This window comes from Simochromis diagramma, unplaced genomic scaffold (assembly GCF_900408965.1).
Source record: "Simochromis diagramma unplaced genomic scaffold, fSimDia1.1 OVJJ01000304.1, whole genome shotgun sequence".
Lineage (NCBI taxonomy): Eukaryota > Metazoa > Chordata > Actinopteri > Cichliformes > Cichlidae > Simochromis > Simochromis diagramma.
The window spans coordinates 16,456,521-16,475,755 of NW_024387030.1; the positions used below are offsets into that span (position 1 = coordinate 16,456,521).

General features: G+C 38.1%; 2 protein-coding genes and 1 long non-coding RNA gene across 4 annotated transcripts; 2 read left to right on the forward strand and 1 right to left on the reverse strand.

The window, feature by feature from the left end:
* Window positions 1–1,106: 1,106 nt before the first annotated feature.
* Window positions 1,107–8,103, forward strand: LOC120740141 (cytosolic 5'-nucleotidase 1A-like). 2 transcript variants are annotated; one of them, XM_040042280.1, is made up of 6 exons: window positions 1,107–1,238; window positions 6,174–6,269; window positions 6,448–6,571; window positions 7,014–7,145; window positions 7,249–7,430; window positions 7,674–8,103. In XM_040042280.1, the coding sequence occupies exons 2-6, from the start codon at window positions 6,204–6,206 to the stop codon at window positions 7,995–7,997; spliced, it is 828 nt and encodes a 275-aa protein (XP_039898214.1). In that variant the 5' UTR covers window positions 1,107–1,238; window positions 6,174–6,203; the 3' UTR covers window positions 7,998–8,103. The 2 variants fall into 2 exon arrangements, with proteins under 2 accessions (XP_039898214.1, XP_039898213.1); XM_040042279.1 differs by having other exon boundaries at window positions 1,107–1,234.
* LOC120740142 lies at window positions 1,961–3,811 on the reverse strand. Its single transcript, XR_005697324.1, has 2 exons — window positions 3,643–3,811; window positions 1,961–3,378 (listed from the first exon to the last, which is right to left on the reverse strand). It is a non-coding gene; the product is annotated as an uncharacterized LOC120740142 (long non-coding RNA).
* Window positions 8,104–16,901: 8,798 nt separating the features above from the next.
* LOC120739520 (interferon alpha-inducible protein 27-like protein 2A) lies at window positions 16,902–18,029 on the forward strand. The gene is made up of 4 exons (XM_040041294.1): window positions 16,902–17,012; window positions 17,123–17,146; window positions 17,224–17,391; window positions 17,714–18,029. The coding sequence occupies exons 1-4, from the start codon at window positions 16,994–16,996 to the stop codon at window positions 17,827–17,829; spliced, it is 327 nt and encodes a 108-aa protein (XP_039897228.1). The 5' UTR covers window positions 16,902–16,993; the 3' UTR covers window positions 17,830–18,029.
* Window positions 18,030–19,235: the final 1,206 nt, after the last annotated feature.

A 19,235-nucleotide genomic window follows, 5' to 3' on the forward strand; every position in this document is an offset into this window, starting at 1 on the left:
TAGCACTTTTAATTCTTATTCTCATGTATATATCTCATGTATATCTCATGCATATATCTTTCTACGTAGCACTTTTAATTCTTATTCTTACTTTTATTTTTTCATGTCTATTTAACCGCAATTTATAACAGTATGTTTGCACTGAAGCACCGCAGCAATTTCCTAATGTTGTAAACCTGCTCAACATTTGGCAATAAAACCCCTTTCTGATTCTGATTTCTATTTCATGTCTTTGTTAAGAGCCTTGCAGCAGTTTTTCTAGACTGACTGGAGATGGTTAAGATTATTTTTGCTTAAACAAAGAAAAAGGCTGATACAACAGGTATAACAGTAGTGTAACAGGTCTGTATCAGGAAGAATCTTTTAGAGACCTGTTACACTAGTTTATTCCTGACTCCTCTAAACTGCTTGCAAAACATAGATCAGGAACTAATCCCAGTTACAGTCATAAGAAACAGGGTAGAGTAAAAAAAACGAGAACCCCCCACCCCCATACCTTTTATCCTATCAGCCACAAAAGGCTGAAGGGTATTGTCATCCCCCGGGTGTTGATGTGATAACTCGAGAATGAGGTGATGTTTGATACAATTGGTGTATCTACTTGGATGCTGAGGGGAAGCATTGGCAGCATATTTTTTTTCATTACCTTGGTCTCCCAGTAATTATGGAATATCATGATGATAATCTGTTAGGTGACATTAAAATGGCCAGTCTTCTTTTTAAATGTAAACCAAAACAGAGAAAAACTAAAGAGATGCCAGTTATGCTCAGTCCTGACTGCACCCTTAAACCTGACTATCAGTCATCCATCTTTAAGAACTTGTACACAAAATCATATCCTGTCCTTATAACTGTGTATTGATGGTTAAGAAGACAGTTATCATTTCTGCTTTTGCAACTCTTTAAATGTTTAACACCTTTTTTGTGAAAATGAAAAATGTCAAGAATTGTCCTAATTGATCTGATTAATTTTTGTTTTACTTTCAGTTCATAAGAAATGACTCTTGTTGTTATTCAGACACAATGTACTTGTCACACCACCATCAAACAATCAAAACAAATGGCATGGCAACAGGTTCCACAGGCTCCACAGGTTCTGCATTATGACGTAGCTTTTCTAGTCAAAATAAAAAGGAAGAACAGCAGTTCTGCAGTCAGCAAACAGAGGAAATTCAAGTTTATTTCTATCTGTGTTCCTACTTTAAGAAGCACGATGAGTGAGGGCAGAACTACAGTAAGTCAGTTTTTAATGTATTAATATATGCTGGTGTGTGGCAATTAAGTAGTAGTTTTAACAACTTAGTGAAAGATATGCTCTGCTGGTGGATAATGGTGTGCCATCCTTTGTGATTTTCTTTTCACTATGCCAGAAAGCTGTGCACTATTAACAGTGTTGGGAAGGTTACTTTTAAAATGTATTCCATTACAAAATACAGAATACATGCCCCAAAATGTATTCTGTAACGTATTCCGTTACGTTACTCAATGACAGTAACATATTCTGAATACTTTGGATTACTTAATATATTATCATGCTTTTTACAACAACGTGAATGTACTATTGCTGTGTGATTTATTACTATTACTGAAGGTCCACGACTCCGAACTGTAGTAAAGGGACCTCTGACTAATACGGCGGGGTCCCTGTCGGCTCGTAGCCGAAAAATAGCTTTACTTTGTTGTGTGGGTCAATTTTTCTTGCGAGAGACAGAGAGAGGCGTTGAAAGGCTGCTCGAATGGAACTTATTGTTTCCGAGTTTGTGTGTTTTCCCGTCCGACCGGATGCAGCTTATTGCAGCATCTTTTAAACATGCTTATACTCTGTGGCGGGACGTGGCCTTTGATGTATGGCCGGCCCAAGCATGTCCCAATGCCAAAATCCTAAAATCAACACTGCAAAATTTGTTACACATCCCAATAAAAAAAATTTAAAAAAATTAGTACCAGTCAAAATTCATACTTTTTTTTTTTTCACAAAAAGGGATAGACTGAGTCATTTCCTAGATTTCTGGTTCCATACTACGCATATTGTTTTATTTGTGCCTCTGGACTAGCACTGCTATAAGTTTCCATACTATTCTTTACTTTATGACCAGCAAAGCTAGCTAGAATATGAATGCACATCATTCCTAAATTTGTATTCAGAGTAGCCTCACTTAGACTGTGTTTTTACTTCAGATGAGGTGTGCAACACTTAAGAACCCCCTTTAAAAACAAAGCATTGTCTGTTTGTGGTATGTCTTTGCACACCTCAGTCTATGTGACACTACACTGAAATTAAAACCTTAAGGGCGTCTGTGAAATACATAGCATGGAAATGGCTTCCATAATACATTCAACTATGTAACACATGTCAGTAAGTCTTTTTATTTACTGAACTTCCCTATTGATAAAATATTTGTGTGGGCAGAAGGGAATACATCATCACATTCACTTAGTAAGGGGTTTGGAGCAGGGTTTGTGAGATGTATTTGAGCTGGGGGCCTGTGCACACCTTCCCCGAAGCTTTCTTATTGTGTGCCTGCAAACATTCACGACCACAAAGCTAAGAACCCTAAACCAACTCATAACGTCTCCCCTGGGGGGAAAAAGGTGGAATAAAAACATCTATTCTTATATATATTTCAGTTGTATATGTATACAGCATTTTGTTATCATAACAAAGAACAGAAAGTAAATAATTCATGATTTTACTTTTTTCTCAGTTGTTGTTTCACTAAACGTTTTAATTGGTACAAAGAACCTTCATATACAAGCAATCTATCGAGAGGAAAAAGAACAAAACGTCAATTAGTTTTGAGAATACCATCAGAAACTGCATGAATGACACTTTGCATGATGGGGAAACAAAAGCATAGTGTCTAGTAAGCGGGTTTATTGATGGCTGCTCAAAAATAATAAAATTTAATATGATTCGCCTTTCCAAAAAAAAAAAAAAAAAAAAAAAAAAAAATGTCCGGAAAAAAAAAGTTATACATCTTGATCTGAGATAGCTGTATGATAATTACAGATAAATCTGCAGAATCACATTTTCCATTATGCAAACTGGCAAATACATCACCTTTTAAAAAGAAACATGATCAAAAAGAGCACTTTAGTACAATAGTAGCAGTAGTAGAAGTAGTAGCATTACTTAAGGATTGTTTTGAACAAACCAGTAAATGGAGTTTGGATGTATGCAAATGATTTTAACAATAGCATCATGTTGGTCAGTAGTATGCTCCCCTTGGTTGCCATCCTCTTATCAGACTCTACAGCACCCCATGTAGGCTCTGGTTAGATTTGCATCTGCTCTAGGTATTTGTAGGTGGGGTTTTCATAGCCGTGGTTCTGCATCTTGTTCAGGTGTCGTTCCTCTGGTGTCAGCATGGGGTCAACCTGCAAGATAGAGAGATAGATAGACAGATGCACTTTTTAAAAAAATAAGACCACTACAAAGGCCTACATATGACAACTCTTCATGCTGTGGCATACATAAATGCTGCAGGGGGACAATAATCTAATTTGCATTTCCATATCCAGCTCTATTCATATACATCCTGATAATTTAATAGCTAGCTGATATTTGGAATAAGAAGAGCCACAGTTCATTAGAGAGCTCTGCTGTGTGGTTATGCGCCCTCCAAAAAACAGGTGGCTTACCTCCACAATGCCGTGACTGATTGTGCCATATTGCCTTTTCCTCAAAAGCACCAGGCTGGTCACAATCACAGTTGCTATGGCCACCGCGATCACCAGCAAGCCAATCAGTGCACTGCTACCGAAGCTGAAGTCTTCTCCCAGAGGGTGGTAGGACTCCTAACAGGGAGAATGAGTCAGGGAAAGACAGGGAGACGAGTCAGGAGACAACAAATGCAAACACAGCAGACCACTGAAGCAATGAAAAGAAACAGCGAAGTTGTTTTTCTGCAATAATGAAGACACTGCATGTACGTACCAGCTACCTCATCCTACCTCGTTCTATTTAGTCATTCTGAACACAAGATTCCCCTGGACCTTTTTATGTTTAGGGTACAGAGGAATCTTGTAGTAGCTGCCACTTCTGTGATATGCATATAATGAGTGGAAACATGAATATGAACGTATCATTTGAAAGTAGATCTGCTATGCTGTGCAGTTTGCCTCCAAAGCTGCACAGATTCCCAAGGCACTACTGCCTTTGCTTACTCTCTGTCCCTTTAAAGAGAACTGTTGGCAGTGATCGTTTTTTGGGTAAGTTTTGTAGGTGGTTCACTGCTAAATCAATAAAATCAGATCAATTGCAACTGTGACATGAGGTGTAATTTGTTATCACGATCAATAGTCATAATGTAATTCATGTAAGAATTTCCCTTAAAAACCCAAGACAGTAAATTATTAAAAAGAGTGAACTGAAATGAGATTTCAGCCATTCTTTCAAAGTTGCTTTAAAATTAGAAAATAAATTAAGTGGAAAAGAGCCGACTCTTTAAGCTACGAAGAGAAAAAGAAAAAAGAGAAAAAAGAAAAAAAAAAGAAAAAAAAAGGAAAATATTAAAGCGACCGCACCACATTTTCTTGTTAGTAACTGTAACTAACAGAAGGTTGAATGCTAAATGAACAGTATAGAAACTTATACAAACTTGCAAACACTGGTATCAGAGCTCAAATAGAATTCACCTATGAACTTTGGGGCCTTTTATACACTGCAGCACACCTCCCCTGCAGCTGAGCCAGGAACCACACCTCCGCCACACACTCATCCGAGTTTGTGTGTTTTCCCGTCCGACCGGATGCAGCTTTTTGCAGCATCTTTTAAACATGCTTATACTCTGTGGTCTGTGGTGGTCTGTGGTGCCACTACAGGGGCGGCATACATCTGAGCGCCATCACAATCACACCTCGCCGACTTAAAAGCTGAACTAGGTCCTGCAGTGTTGTTGTTGTTGGTAATGTGTGTTTGTGAACGGCAAACGAGTGTTAACAACAAGATGCTGGAAGCACGAGCATGAAAGTATGCAGTGTGATGTTTACTTACTCATCACCACAATATATTTATGTGTTGAACAGAAATCATATCCTTCCTTGTCACTAAAAAACAATTCTGTAGGATGATTTTCACTAACTAACTCAGATTGATTGCTAGGAAAAATTGTGGGAAACAGAAGGTGGGAGAGTATAAAGAGTTATCACACCAGACCCAAGAGCAGAAGACAAAATTGAATGGCAGTAGTGGCAACTCGCTGCTCAGTGAATAAAAAGATCTGTCATGGTCCTGGGTCGTGCGACCCAGTGTTTTGTGTTTAGTCTATTTTGATGTTTATTGTTTGTTTAGGTTCATTAAGTTATTCCAGCTCATTTGTAATTATATTACCCTTGTATTAAGCCTCCCTTGCCCTTCATGTGTTTATGTCTGTGTGTCTTGTGTTGTCAAGTTCTTGTCTGTCGCTTCTGTCATCGTCCCCTGTACTCCGTCTCCCTGGTTTGTGCGTCTACCTGTCATGAGTCATGTCTGCATGGTTATGTTTAGTTCATGTCATGTCTAATCTCCATGTTTCCTGTTTTACTTTGAAAGTCTGTATTCAATGTCAGTGTATTCAGTTTCACCTCTCCTGTTCTGTCGTTAGGTTCATGTGTGTCAGCTGTGCTCCCATGTGTGGCCACTTCCCCTGATCATCCCTCATGTGTATTTAGTCTCTGTGTTTCATGTAGTCTGTGTAGCGTCGTCTGTGTTCTCACCTCCATGGTTCCCTGGTCAGTCTTTGCAGTGATCATCATAGTCTCTGAGTCTTCTTAGTTTGTCACAGTACTCGTTTTCCCAGTTTAGTTATAGTCTAGTTTAGTCACGCTATCCCTGCTTTGCTTGTACACTTTGTCTTCAGCCATAATAAAGGCTCGCTTTCTGTTAAGTTCACTCCCGTCTACTCACTTGTGTACGCACCTGGGTCCATTACACACACCACCGCACGGCCTGTCTCTGCAGACCGTGACAAGATCTTCTAGACAGAGAAAGATTTAAGGTTGAAAACTGATTCATAACAAGTTCCTACAAAAGTACAGATAAAGCATTAAATCAGCAAGCAAGAAGTGCAAATAGTGAGATAACATACTGTATGAGTGCAGAGGTCAAATAAGAAAATTGTTGACAATTTATTTTTAAACTATGCAAAAGAATGTCTTTATTGAATTGTGGGAAACATTTTTTTCTCCTTCAGTCTGAACCAGAGATCCCCGTCACCATTGCCATGTCTTCAGGACTCCTCTTCAAGCAAGAACAGCAGGGCTATGGCCCTGCCTTCAAATTTGTTGAGGTCATATATTATGAGGGGAAAACACACACACACACTCAATTGCATGCAGTGGTTATGTGAAAGATAAGAATATACCACATAAGAAAAAGCACCACAGAAACCAGCACACAAATACTGCACTCACACAGTTACTTAACATTCACTCAAATTTAATTTCTCTTCCTTGTCCTGCTCTCAGGCTCTGAAGGCAGTCAATGCTGAACTCACAAAGCATTACCCTGACAGTGAGGAGCTCTTTAAAGTCAAACTCATCGATGACAGCTCATCATCAGACTTTCTCAAGGATCGGATCTCTGAACATGGTGAGTTAATGATACCTCCAAACACACTTACTATTATTTCAAATACATGTGTCTTATGAGGAAACTTCTAAATTTTGAGAAAATGGATAAATGGAAACAATTAGACTGAGACTGAGACAATCTTTCCACTTCTAAGTGATTCTGATCAACTCTTGTTTACCCCAATACCCTTTCTAAATCATTCAGGCTTCATTTGTACAGCACTTTTCATGCCCTTCAAATTTTTACATAGATTAATGACAGGCTTACAATAAGACAACAAAAACACTAAAACAGAATCTTATAAAGTAGAATACACTTGAAAGTGTAAGTACTCTAAAATACAAAAATAATAGATATAAGTAAGTAATAGTAACACTATTGCTAACACTACTCTGATGAATCTAAACAGTTTTGGTAAAACAGATTGTCCAGCAGCCTTTTCATCCCTTCTTGTTTGCAGGGCTGGGAGAACTTATCACTCTGTTACCAGTGACTGAAGATCAACTTGTGAATGAGTTAAAAAGAAACAAAACCCACCTGTACCTGTCTGATGAACCAAACAGGTTGAAGGTTCAGGAAGCTTTGAATAAAGGTAAAAGTGTTAAATGTGGTGCTAATTTTAAGACAAAGTGCAGTTTCTGCTGTTGTACTTTAATGACTCTGTGTGTTACTGTGAATGAATGTCCCTGCATCAGGTGTAGCAGCTGCTATCATGTTCACCCCAACAAACATCATCACAGAGTCTGAGAATCAGCTGCGTGTTGCCTTTGATGGCGACGCTGTCCTCTTCTCTAATGAGTCAGAGCTCGTGTTCCAGAGTGGACTACATAATTACTTGAAGCATGAGGAGCAAAATGTCAAAATTCCAATGAAAGAGGTATAATAGAAACACATTTTAACTTCTTTAATGTTTAAAAAACACCTTATTTAACTCCGTGGTTATAGTTATGTTGGCCTTCTGCACTGTTATAAGCAATATATATTTAATAATAGAAAAGAAAATCTTTGCTAATTACATTCAAATAAACTGATATCAGCTAAATTATCCAAATGCACTTTCCTGCCTTGACCAGATTGTCATGTGTTGAGTCTCTGCTCTTCTTCTCTTTTCTTTATTCAGGGACCATTCAAAGGATTCTTGGAGGTTTTAATAAAACTGCAGAAAAAGTTGCATAATAGAGGCCTGTACAAGAAGTGTCCCATTCGTACCTACCTGGTGACATCTCGAGGGGCAGGCTGTGACGGCTACAGAGCTTTAAACACTCTGCGCACCTGGGGTCTGGAGATTGATGAAGCTGTGTTTGTGGGAGGGGCTAACAAAGGTCCTACACTGCAGAGGATCAAGCCTCACATCTTCTTTGATGACCAGCAGTGTCACGTTGGTGCTGCATTGGAGGTCGGCACAGTGGCATGCCTGGTGCCTTACCAAACTAACAATAAATAGCAATCTGTTGATTGGATTTTATAACTGCTGGAAATATGTGAACTTGAAAAGTATGTTTCCATAATGCTTCATAAATGCAAATAAATTAACCAACAAACATCTTTATCTCATCTGTGGTCTGTTGTGTTTTTTTCTACAGTATCACTGTTTTATAAATTTTGAATTCTATCAAATGCTTCTTAGTAAATCAGCTGTTTGTGAAAATCAGCTGATGGTTTTCTTTTCACTGTTGAGTGAAAAACAAACCACTTCAACAACTGAATCAACAGATCAGAAGGGATGGCAGAAGTGATGAAAGCATTTTTTGTGGCATTATGTTCATAAAAAATATTTTATGTAAAAAAAAAAAAGTCTGTACTATGTGATAGAGCTGCAATAGCAGACTTGGATTTCCTCACACAGAAACAATATTTCAGGATGAAGATGCAAAGTATTATTATTGAAATATGTGCTGTTAATCAAAAGAGAGTAAGTAAGGTTTATTTATTAAGCACTTTTCATAGACAAGCAGTCACAAAGCACTGTACAGAAAGGGCTTAAATAAACAGAACTTCAGGTACTCAGATAGACAATAAAGACAATACAAAAGGTCAAATGTAAATTAAAGTTTAAGATTTTTTTAAAAGTCCATCTATGAGCCCGTCTATTACAGTGGCTGTGATCAGAGTTACGTTACATCAAGTGAAATAGAGGTGAATTTGAAGTTAAGCTGATGATGCTTAGATTCCTTCACTGAATTCCACCTTCACACCAACTTTATAGTGTCTAGTATAAAGACATAAACAGGCATTAAAAGATACAAAGGCATTAACAGTATACTGAGTATAGAGGATGGAAATCGGCAATGACAACTCGTGAAAAATACAGAATGTCTGTACCTTTGCAACCTCTGAAGGTTTCTTGCTTTGATAAGACAGGCTGGATTGTTGATCTGCAGGACGGACACCTCTATACAGGAAGTCTGGTTCAGCTTTTTTATTGAAGTCCAAGTGTATCCCCTGCTTTCCCTCATATGATAAACCCTGAGAAGCACTATAGGTCAGATCTTATCAGTCACACCAGTTAGCAGCAGCTCCCCTCTTGATCATTGCACTTGTTCACCTGGGATGATTTAAGAGGCCTGGAAAGAAGGCACCAAGGGACTGTAACATTAGAAGGTGGAGTAGCCTGTATGAGCTTTTTAAACTAAAACTACTTAATACTCACATTTATCCCTTTACTCTTTCACAAAGGATTAAGTGTATTGAACACAGTTAGCTGTACTAATGATCAGAGATGGGCAGCGTTACTGTAATCTGATTACTTTTTTCAAGTAACGAGTAAAGTAAGGGATTACTATTGCAAAAACGGTAATTAGATTAATGTTACTTTCCCGTAGGAACGCTGCGTTACTGCGTTACTAAAACCGTGATTTTTTGCGAGAATGTCTCAGGACAGTGACGTAAGCGAGTGCGCCGTTAGTGACAACAGCTGTGTGCAGATCAACAATGGATCACATATCGATTGTGGGAGAGAGTATGAGCGTGCAGCGTTTAAAGCGTGGAAGTACTGACCTTACTTTGAGTTTGATTCCATAAAAAGTGACAAAAACATTAGTGTCCATTGTGCGTGGGAAGAAAACTTATTTTTACAGCGAAAAAAAAACCCTAAACTTCCAAGCAGGCACCGAGTGCGCAACGACGTAATGGGAAACTCACAGAGAAACTCGAGGATTCTTCAACTGACCGCGGCACACCTGCACCAGGGTAAACCTCCGCCTACCCCCAGTCCTGCTTTACAGGTGAAAATAGAGCAACAGGACCGCTAGTCTTTGACTTTATTTATTTTCTGCTGTGTTTTACTTGCATCTATTTGAAAGAGTGTAAACACAAAAAATATTTTATTTTATGTGCTGGAATGTGCAGAAAATAGGTTTAAATGTTAAACTAATTTATTCAAGTCAGAGAATGTTGCATATAATTAAATTTTTGCTTGATGCATAAAGTTAAAAGATTAAAACTAATAAAACAAGTTAAAAAAAGAGACTTTTCCATTTGATTACATTTTGTATGATGGATTATGTAGAAAAAGTAGAATTGGGCTGAAAGATCTATCGCTTTATCACCTCTTCAGGTTGTAAATCGTGTTTTTAAAAAGTAACTAAGTAACTAAGTAATTAATTACTTTTGAAAATAAGTAATCAGTAACTAATTACTGTTTACTTTTTTGGGGAAGTAATCAGTAATTAGTTACTGATTAGTTTTTTCAAGTAACTTGACCAACACTGCTAATGATACACACAAGCTTTGCACCATAATAGTTAATTTTAATATAAATGTATAAAAATTATCATCATGAAAACACAACACAATGATTAAAAACAATCTTGACAGAATAACAAGACTTCCAGTTTTGGCATAAAGCAAATATATGAGTTCTTCATGATTTTCAGCTGATGAAACTCACCAACCATCCCACTGCTGCTCCAGCACCAGCCACAGCAGCACCAGCAGTAGCTGACAGACCAGCTCCACCTGCAGCACCATGACACAAAGAAGCTGTCAAAAGCATACAACAGAGGCAATTATCTAATCTAAAATTATGATATTTTGATGAACTTTTTCTTTTTGCATGTTGTTGCAAGTTAAAATCCTAATGAAACATCTATTTATTAATTTACCTGCTGACTGTAAAGCACACTTCCAGCTGCCACTCCTCCTCCATTAGCAACTGCAGCAGACGACATCATGCCTGCAGCGTAGGAGCCTGCAGCTATTCCTGCTGAGGTGAAACCAGCAGCTCCCAGAAGGGATCAAAACAAGACATGACTCACCGGGGTCCATGTCTTTATCTGCCCTGTGTCTGCTCTGAAATGGCCTGATTTTTATAGCAAGCAAGGTTTCATTTCCTCGGAAACAAAACTTTATGTTCAGAGCTGAACAACAGAGGGCGACAGAGAGCAACACAAACTGGAGAGTGATTTCTGTTTTTTGTGTTTCTTATCTTTGCTTATATTGGTAAATGCGGTGGTGTTAGTAGTATTTACGAAAGGGTCACATGTATAAAATAAAGAAACCAGTATCTTTGTGGCTGTAGCTTCATGAGAGATTTGCGTCAGATTAAATGCCAGTTCGTCATTAACAACAGTTTTAATGTCGGAAATATTTATAACCAGATGGCAAGATATCACTTTCTTATCAGTAGATAAAATGCAGTGAAAAAAAATCTAAATAATTTATGCTTACAAGTAGAATTTGTATCATGTGCGACACTCAGTGTGTATGACTTTGTGTTTTCACTTCAAGCTTTGATGATCGCCTTATTTCTGCCAGTTATAAAAAGCAAGTATGTCAGCCTTGGTACTCAATTACATAAAAATAATGATCAATGTATTATTATTTTCAAATAACAGATAAATAAATAGAATAATAAAATATAAACAAAATAATAAAAATAACCAGAACACAACTTTAAAATGCTTTTCATTATTAGGGCTTTATTCAAAGTTGCACAATTTGACAGTGTTCATGTGTTTTCTAAAAAAAAAAACACAACAGCATTACCAGCACTCAGATTTCAGCCAAGCTTTACCCTGAGAACAGGAAGAAACACCTGGTTACTGATCATCAGGATGCTTCACAATGAATACATGTCTTGATATGTACGACTTCACCTATGAGTTTTAGAGATAAAAATAAATAAATAAGCAAATAGGTTTGTTACCTGCCCTGGCTGCGATGGCTAAGGCTGTCACTGAAACACAAGAAAGAAAACAAAGCATCTTATTACACCTCAGCTGAAAATATTTAGACATTTTCTGTACCATACCATACCAGCTTTATTTATAAAGCACTTTAACATAAAACCAGGGTTTACAAAGTACTGTACATATGCAAATAGCATAAGAAAAGTAAAATAAAATAAAAATAAATAAAATAAAATAAAACATGTTAAAACAACCTGAGTCAACTCCCTTAAACAGTGCCAAAGGCTTCAGCAAATAAATATGTTTTGAAATTAAAAGGGGGGTAATGTGCTTAGACTTTTTTGTTCCAGTTAAAAGACCTTCAAAACCTGCAGACACCTAATGGATGCATCACTAACCCCACAAGGCTAATTGCCTCAAATGAAAAAAGCTAGATCTTACAACATCTCTGACCTGGCTTTCAAGTTTAAGATGCCTCCATTTTAACTCCCAGATTAGTAATGACTGGTTTAACATACTGTGCCAGCTAACCAAGATCTATAGTAGTGGTCTCAGAAGTGCCACCAAAAACCATCACGTCTGTTTTCTGCTCATTAAAAGTTCAAAGCCATCCAGGCCCTTATTTCATCAAGGCATCTGAGCAGAGGGTCTTCTGAGAAGCCATTTATCTTTTTAAGAGGAAAATAAATCTGGATGTCATCAGCATAACAGTGGAAAGAAATCCCATGTTTCCTGAAAATAGAGCCAAGGGGTAGGAGATATAGGGAGAAAAGAAGCGGGCCTAAAACGGTACTCCTAACACCCACCAACTGCTCTAAACGGGAAATTAAAATGTTATGATCCACTGTATCAAAGGCAGCAGTTAAATCTAAAAGCATGATAATAACACGGTCACATGAGTCAGCTGCTAAAAACACATCGTTAAAAACTCTTAAAAGGGCAGATTTGGTACTATGTAAAGCTTTAAAAGCAGATTGGAAAACTTATAAAATACCATGTTCTTCTAAAAAGTACATTTATTGCTTGTAAACAACCTTTTCAAAAATGCTTGAGATAAAAGGCAGTTTGGAAATAGACCTGTAATATGCAAAAATATGAGGATCAAGAGCAGGTTTCTTGAGTAGAGGCTGAATCACTGCATGTTTAAGATTCACAGGTACAACACCAGAAGACAAACTACTATTTACAATGGATTGTACAAATGGTGCTATAGTGAGGAAAACCTTTTTGAAAAATCGAGGAGGGAGAGCGTCATAAGAGGAACCTTAGTGAAACTGAGACACAGCTCCTAAACTTTGAAGACAAACAGAAAAATTAGACAGCTTCTGAAAATGTTTAAAGTTGCTTCGGCCTGCTGAGCTGCAAATACAATAACAAACATGAAAAATTTGTGATTGAGTTAATTTTGGGATCTGGAAGTTTTGTTGTTTTTTTTCTAATACAGTGTTAAAATGGGTCAAAGTAAAGGATTTTTAAAATTATTTATCAGAAAAAATTGGCTTTTAGATATGAAAATTCTTTCATGAGTGAAGCTGATCAAAAGCTGATGGCACACCCAAATGTTCACATCACTGTTAAAACGTTATGAGCTGTCTTGCTGCAGAGAAAGTGGAGTCTGTCATCCTTGAAATGCTACCAAGACAGGCAGCTGGCAGGATTGAATGATGCTCTGCCTCTGTGGTCAAGTACAGACATGAGCTTTAAGCAACCATGAGCCACAGATAAGTGTGACAGATCAGTATTAATAAGAATGCAAAAGTTGATTTGTTAAACAGCTATGAGCCACTAATAAGAAAAAACAATGAGCATGCAATAAAGTGGACTTGTTAGGGAGAGATTTTCATCGGAGTTGAAATAGTTTGGCTCAATTTTTGTTAAAATACAGAGCTAAAAAGTTGTCTTTGTTTCAAAACCTTGATCAGCTACAGTTAGATACAAACATGCAATATACACTACTGCTCAAAAGTTTGTTTTCAGTTTGAAGAGTCCTTGTTTTTCATGATTAAAGTACATTCATTTGAATGTAATATTCCATGAAGCTTGTGCAAAATGTTTCCACAGATGTTTTTGAAACTAAATCAGTCCTCATAAATCACTTATAATGTTTAAGGAAATATCTACACAACCATACAAAGAACATTTTTAGTAACAATTACTCCTGCTGTAATTCTTTATTATCAGGATGTCCTAAAAACTCTATGAAAAGCCTTCAGTTCCTACAAAATATTGTAGGAAGAGTATTGACAGGCCAATGAAGGCTTCCCTTCCTTGGCTTCCTCTTAATACCAGAATTGAATCCAAACACCTCTTAATGACCTTATAGTACCATATCACCCTATTAGAGCACTTCGCTCTCACACTGCAGGCCTACTTGTTGTTCCCAGAGTATTTAAAAGTAGAATGGGAGGCAGAGCCTTCAGTTTTCAGGCCCCTCTACTGTGGAACCAGCTTCCAGTTTGGATTTAGGAGACAGACACTATCTCTACTTTTAAGATTAGGCTTCAAACTTTCCTTTTTGCGAAAGCATATAGTTAGGGCTGGATCAGGTGATCCTGAATACTCCCTTAGTTATGCTGCAATAGGTGTAGGCTGCTGGGGGATTCCCATGATGCATTGAGTTTTTCCTTTTCAGTTACTTTTCTCACTCAGCATGTGTTAATAGACCTCTGTGCTGAATCACACTTGTTATTAATCTCTGTCTCTCTTCCACACCATGTCTTATCCTGTTTTCCTTCTCTCACCCCAACCGGTCACAGCAGATGGCCCCGCCCCTCCCTGAGCCTGGCTCTGCCGGAGGTTTCTTCCTGTTAAAAGGGAGTTTTTCCTTCCCACCGTCGCCAAAGTGCTTGCTCATAGGGGGTCATATGATTGTTGGGTATTTCTCTCTATGTATTATTGTAGGATCGATTCTACAATATAAAGCGCCACGAGGCGACTGTTGTTGTGATTTGGCAGTATATAAATAAAATTGAATTGAATTGAATAGATGACCTAGGGTTTAACCTTTGCATTGTTTTAAATAATTTAAAATAAGACAATGAAGTAATGAACATTTTAAATGCATTTTTATTGAAGCTGGTATTATTTTTGTCGAAACAAACCACAAAACTTCTGGAACAATGTTGTTTGGACAGGCAAGACCAAAGTGTTTTTTTCTGTCATGGAACAGTTCATGGAGGTCTGAGCAGAAACTTCACTATTGCCTTACAAATTGCTTCCTAATACTTTTTTTTAAATATTAAAGCTTTTATGAATGTTTGACATGTAGCTATGTTTGTTATTGCTCTTGCTTATTTATTATTTATCCTACTTATTCTATTTACATTTGCACTTTTTAACTTCTGGTAGTTGTTCAGACATAATTGCGACATCACACGACTGCAGTGACAACAGCAATGGAATGTGATGAAGCCTCACTCATGAACAGTCCTCCTTTACATTCAGGAATCAGATGAATAAAGGATCAGGGCCTTTTCTTTCTTACTTCAAAACAAGTTCTGTACATTTAATTTGTCAGGGCAGGTTAGTTTGAATGACCTGTTTTTCCTTTTGTTGTATGTTCTGTTTGCTTAGGAGGAAACCTCTCCTTGCATTATTGTGAATCAGCACAGTGCTGTGTGCTGCAAGCTGTGGTGCTCTAACGTCCTCATCTGCAGACTTATATTAAACACAGTATGATTAAAATTAAAAACAAGATTAAAAATCCCACTAAAGGTCACTTTACTGTGCGTTCATTGTGATTTCACGTGTACTCCGGGGTCTTTCACCTGAAGTTGACTGCTGTGCCACAGTTCAGCTAAGAAAAAAACATCTTGTGTTGATGTTTACTGAGGATGTTTAGTTTCCCTACAAAACTTTGTACAATGTTTCACAGTTTTGCAAGCAGGGATGGAAGAATACTGTACTCTGAGGAGCTCGAGTTATTGCATGCTAAGCTACATCAGGTATGAAACACCTGTGAAGCACAAAATAAAGAAATGATAGATTGCTTGATAATAACAAACTGTCACTTTATTTTAGGCTGCTTAAAAGAGTCACTATCTGTAAATCTATAACTTTATCTATTTTCAAAAAATCCTTAAAAACAAACAATTATAATGTAATCTTAATTGTTCAAGTCTTTGGGGTGTGGGATGTAATACAGGAAAGACAGATGGTACCAACTAGTGTAAAATTTCTTCACATGCTTGAGTCATACCTTGATTCTGGTTTTAAGCCTGTTATGAATAATAGTGAGAAACAGAAACAGAAATAAAATGGGAGAGTATAAAAGGCTTATCACAACAAACATTAGAGCAGAAGGTGAAATGAGTTATAAGAACAACCATTGATTGAGGAGACAGGACAGGAGATCCTACGAAATGGCAGCACTGGAGATCATGACAGGACACAGTTTCATGAAAGTGTTATTATACTGCATTTAATCCTAATCATTTTCACCTAATCTGGAGTGATGAACTACAAGGATACTTGAGCATGAGAAGCAAAATGTTGAAAATCCAATGAAGGAGAAATGATAGGAGCACATTTCAACTTCTCATGTTTTAAAACTATCTAAAACTAAGCCTTTTTTTTAACATCTCTGAGATGCTCGATCATCACCGCAAATGACTTCATGTGGAACATTGTAAAGGGATATGTTTTTGTTTTTTTTATGTGGCAAAGACGTTTGTGCTTCCACAGCTATGAACCATACTTGATAACCATAATTATTTTATTTCTTTAAAAACTACATCCCTGTGCTGCTCCTCCTTTATCTGGTTTGTATTGTTCCTTTAGAAACGGGAGTGGCAGTTCTTGGATAAAAAGCAAAAGACATACATCAGGTATGTCTTTATATATGTGCAGCTGAGCTCTTGATTGTTATCTTTGAAAGCATGGACATGCAAGACATATGTGTGTATATATATATATATATATATATATATATATATATATATATATACACACACACACACACACATACTTCTCACGTGTACAGCACTTTGTGTTGGTCTTTCACTTGGAATTCCAGTAAAACTGATTCATGTTTGTGGATGTAATGTGACAAAATGTGGAAAAGTTCAAGGGAGCTGAATACTTTTGCAAGCCACTGTATATATACAGATAATAGTGTTCATGCTATTTTTAAAAAACAGCATCCTTATGCTGCTCCTCCTCTGTTCATATTTGCTGTCAGGGTGTGTTGTTTTCTAAGAAATGGGAGTGGCCATGCTTGGAAAAAGTAAAAAATCTGCATCAGGTTGAAACATATTTTAGTATCTGCAGTTGAGCTCTCTGTGTCATCTAAGTTATCTTTGAAAGCATAGACATGGACTGGGAAGAGACATGTGAGTCTATATTTTTAGTAATAGTTTTATTCCGTTATACAGTGTTTATGAATTGTTATTATTCACTTATTGCAAATTTTTCTTGATATCTTTTTGTATTTCATTGACAGGTAAGGCAATCGTTACGATTGCAGGTATGCCATCACATTAACCACATTAACCACAGCGTAATTTTGATATGAAAATCTTTAATCTAAACTTTTTTATCTAGGAGCTACTGGAGCTGTGATTCTGACTCCTGCCATTCTGACTACACTGGGGTTCACTTCAGCTGGAATAGCAGCAGGCTCCATCGCTGCCAAACTGATGTCATACTTGGCAATCACTGGTGGAGGTGGAGTTGCAGCAGGAGGTCTCGTAGCAATCTTGCAGTCATGGGGTAAACTGAATAATTTGTAATATATTTTCTCTCTCTCTCTCTCTCTCACTAGCTCCCTCTAAGTGCGTGTCAAACAAAACAAACAATAGACATATTTTATTATATTTTCCTAATAGTACCTAAGAGTACTGTTTTAGTCCACTTTGGCTGTTGATGTTTATCAAAGATATGAAACACTATTTGTGCATGCATCTGTATAAATAAAGGGTCATGAGTAAAATAGTGTATGTAAATCAGGGTGTGACAATGAAGAATAAAAGCTTTTCTCATGTTGCACAAGTATAACAAACAGCTAATAGTGTCTAATGTGATTTCACTGCAGGTGCAGCAGGTCTGTCATGGGTTGCCACTGCATTGTTTGGAAGTGTTGGTGGAGCAGCGGGTTGGATGATCTCAACTGTGTGTAACCTCAACGTGACTGTGAAATATGAAAATTAACACACTGAATAAACACAAACTGGCCTTCAAATGTTTCCTATTGTGCCAAATTAGACTGACTCAATAGCCTGAATTAAAATTTATTTTTTTATGTGTAAAGGACAGACACTCCGATTAAAGCATGATTTGAGGACCAAGTTACAAAAATGAGTGATAAAGCTTGCTGATGACTTTTACTCATCATTTTTTAAATAAAATATCATTGTAGAGGATGAAGATGGAAGATGTTTTATCTCACCCAAAGACTGATATGATGCATATATATATATATATATAAAACACCCAGCACGCCCCTGCGGGCGGTTTATCCTTCAAGCTCGGGTCCTCTACCAGAGGCCTGGGAGCTTGAGGGTCCTGCGCAGTATCTTAGCTGTTCCCAGGACTGCGCTCTTCTGGACAGAGATCTCCGATGTTGTTCCCGGGATCTGCTGGAGCCACTCGCCTAGCTTGGGAGTCACCGCACCTAGTGCTCCGATTACCACGGGGACCACCGTTACCTTCACCCTCCACATCCTCTCGAGCTCTTCTCTAAGCCCTTGGTATTTCTCCAGCTTCTCGTGTTCCTTCTTTCTGATGTTGCTGTCACATCGATCACTACGGCCGTCTTCTTCTGTTTGTCTACCACCACTATGTCCGGTTGGTTAGCCACCACCATTTTGTCTGTCTGTATCTGGAAGTCCCACAGGATCTTAGCTCGGTCATTCTCCACCACCCTTGGGGGCATCTCCCATTTTGACCTCGGAACTTCCAGGCCATATTCGGCACAGATGTTTCTGTATTCTATGCCGGCCACTTGGTTATGGCGTTCCATGTATGCCTTGCCTGCTAGCATCTTGCACCCTGCTGTTATGTGCTGAATTGTCTCAGGGGCATCTTTACACAGCCTGCACCTGGGGTCTTGCCTGGTGTGATAGACCCCAGCCTCTATGGATCTTGTACTCAGAGCTTGTTCTTGTGCTGCCATGATTAGTGCCTCTGTTCTGTCTTTCAGTCCAGCTTTGTCCAGCCACTGGTAGGATTTCTGGATATCAGCCACCTCCTCTATCTGCCGGTGGTACATACCGTGCAGGGGCCTGTCCTTCCATGATGGTTCCTCGTCTCCCTCCTCTTTCTTGGGTTTCTGCTGCCTGAGGTATTCACTGAGCACTCGGTCAGTTGGGGCCATCTTCCCAATGTATTCTTGGATGTTCGTTGTCTCATCCTGGACTGTGGTGCTGACACTCACCAGTCCCCGGCCCCCTTCCTTCCGCTTAGCGTACAGCCTCAGGGTGCTGGACTTGGGGTGAAACCCTACATGCATGGTAAGGAGCTTTCTTGTCTTTATGTCAGTGGCTTCTATCTCCTCCTTTGGCAAACTTATTATACCAGCTGGGTACCTGATCACGGGCAGGGCGTAGGTGTTGATA

What these genes read in the sequence shown, in the direction of transcription:
- LOC120740141 (XM_040042279.1), top strand. Translation starts at nt 1,214, where the DNA reads ATGAGTGAGGGCAGAACTACA. An exon ending in TGAGTGAGGGCAGAACTACA is followed by an intron (nt 1,235 to 6,173) that starts GTAAGTCAGTTT and finishes TTTCTCCTTCAG; the next exon opens with TCTGAACCAGAGATCCCCGT. An exon ending in GGATCGGATCTCTGAACATG is followed by an intron (nt 6,572 to 7,013) that starts GTGAGTTAATGA and finishes TCTTGTTTGCAG; the next exon opens with GGCTGGGAGAACTTATCACT.
- LOC120739520 (XM_040041294.1), top strand. An exon ending in GGCAATCGTTACGATTGCAG is followed by an intron (nt 17,147 to 17,223) that starts GTATGCCATCAC and finishes TTTTTTATCTAG; the next exon opens with GAGCTACTGGAGCTGTGATT. An exon ending in AGCAATCTTGCAGTCATGGG is followed by an intron (nt 17,392 to 17,713) that starts GTAAACTGAATA and finishes ATTTCACTGCAG; the next exon opens with GTGCAGCAGGTCTGTCATGG.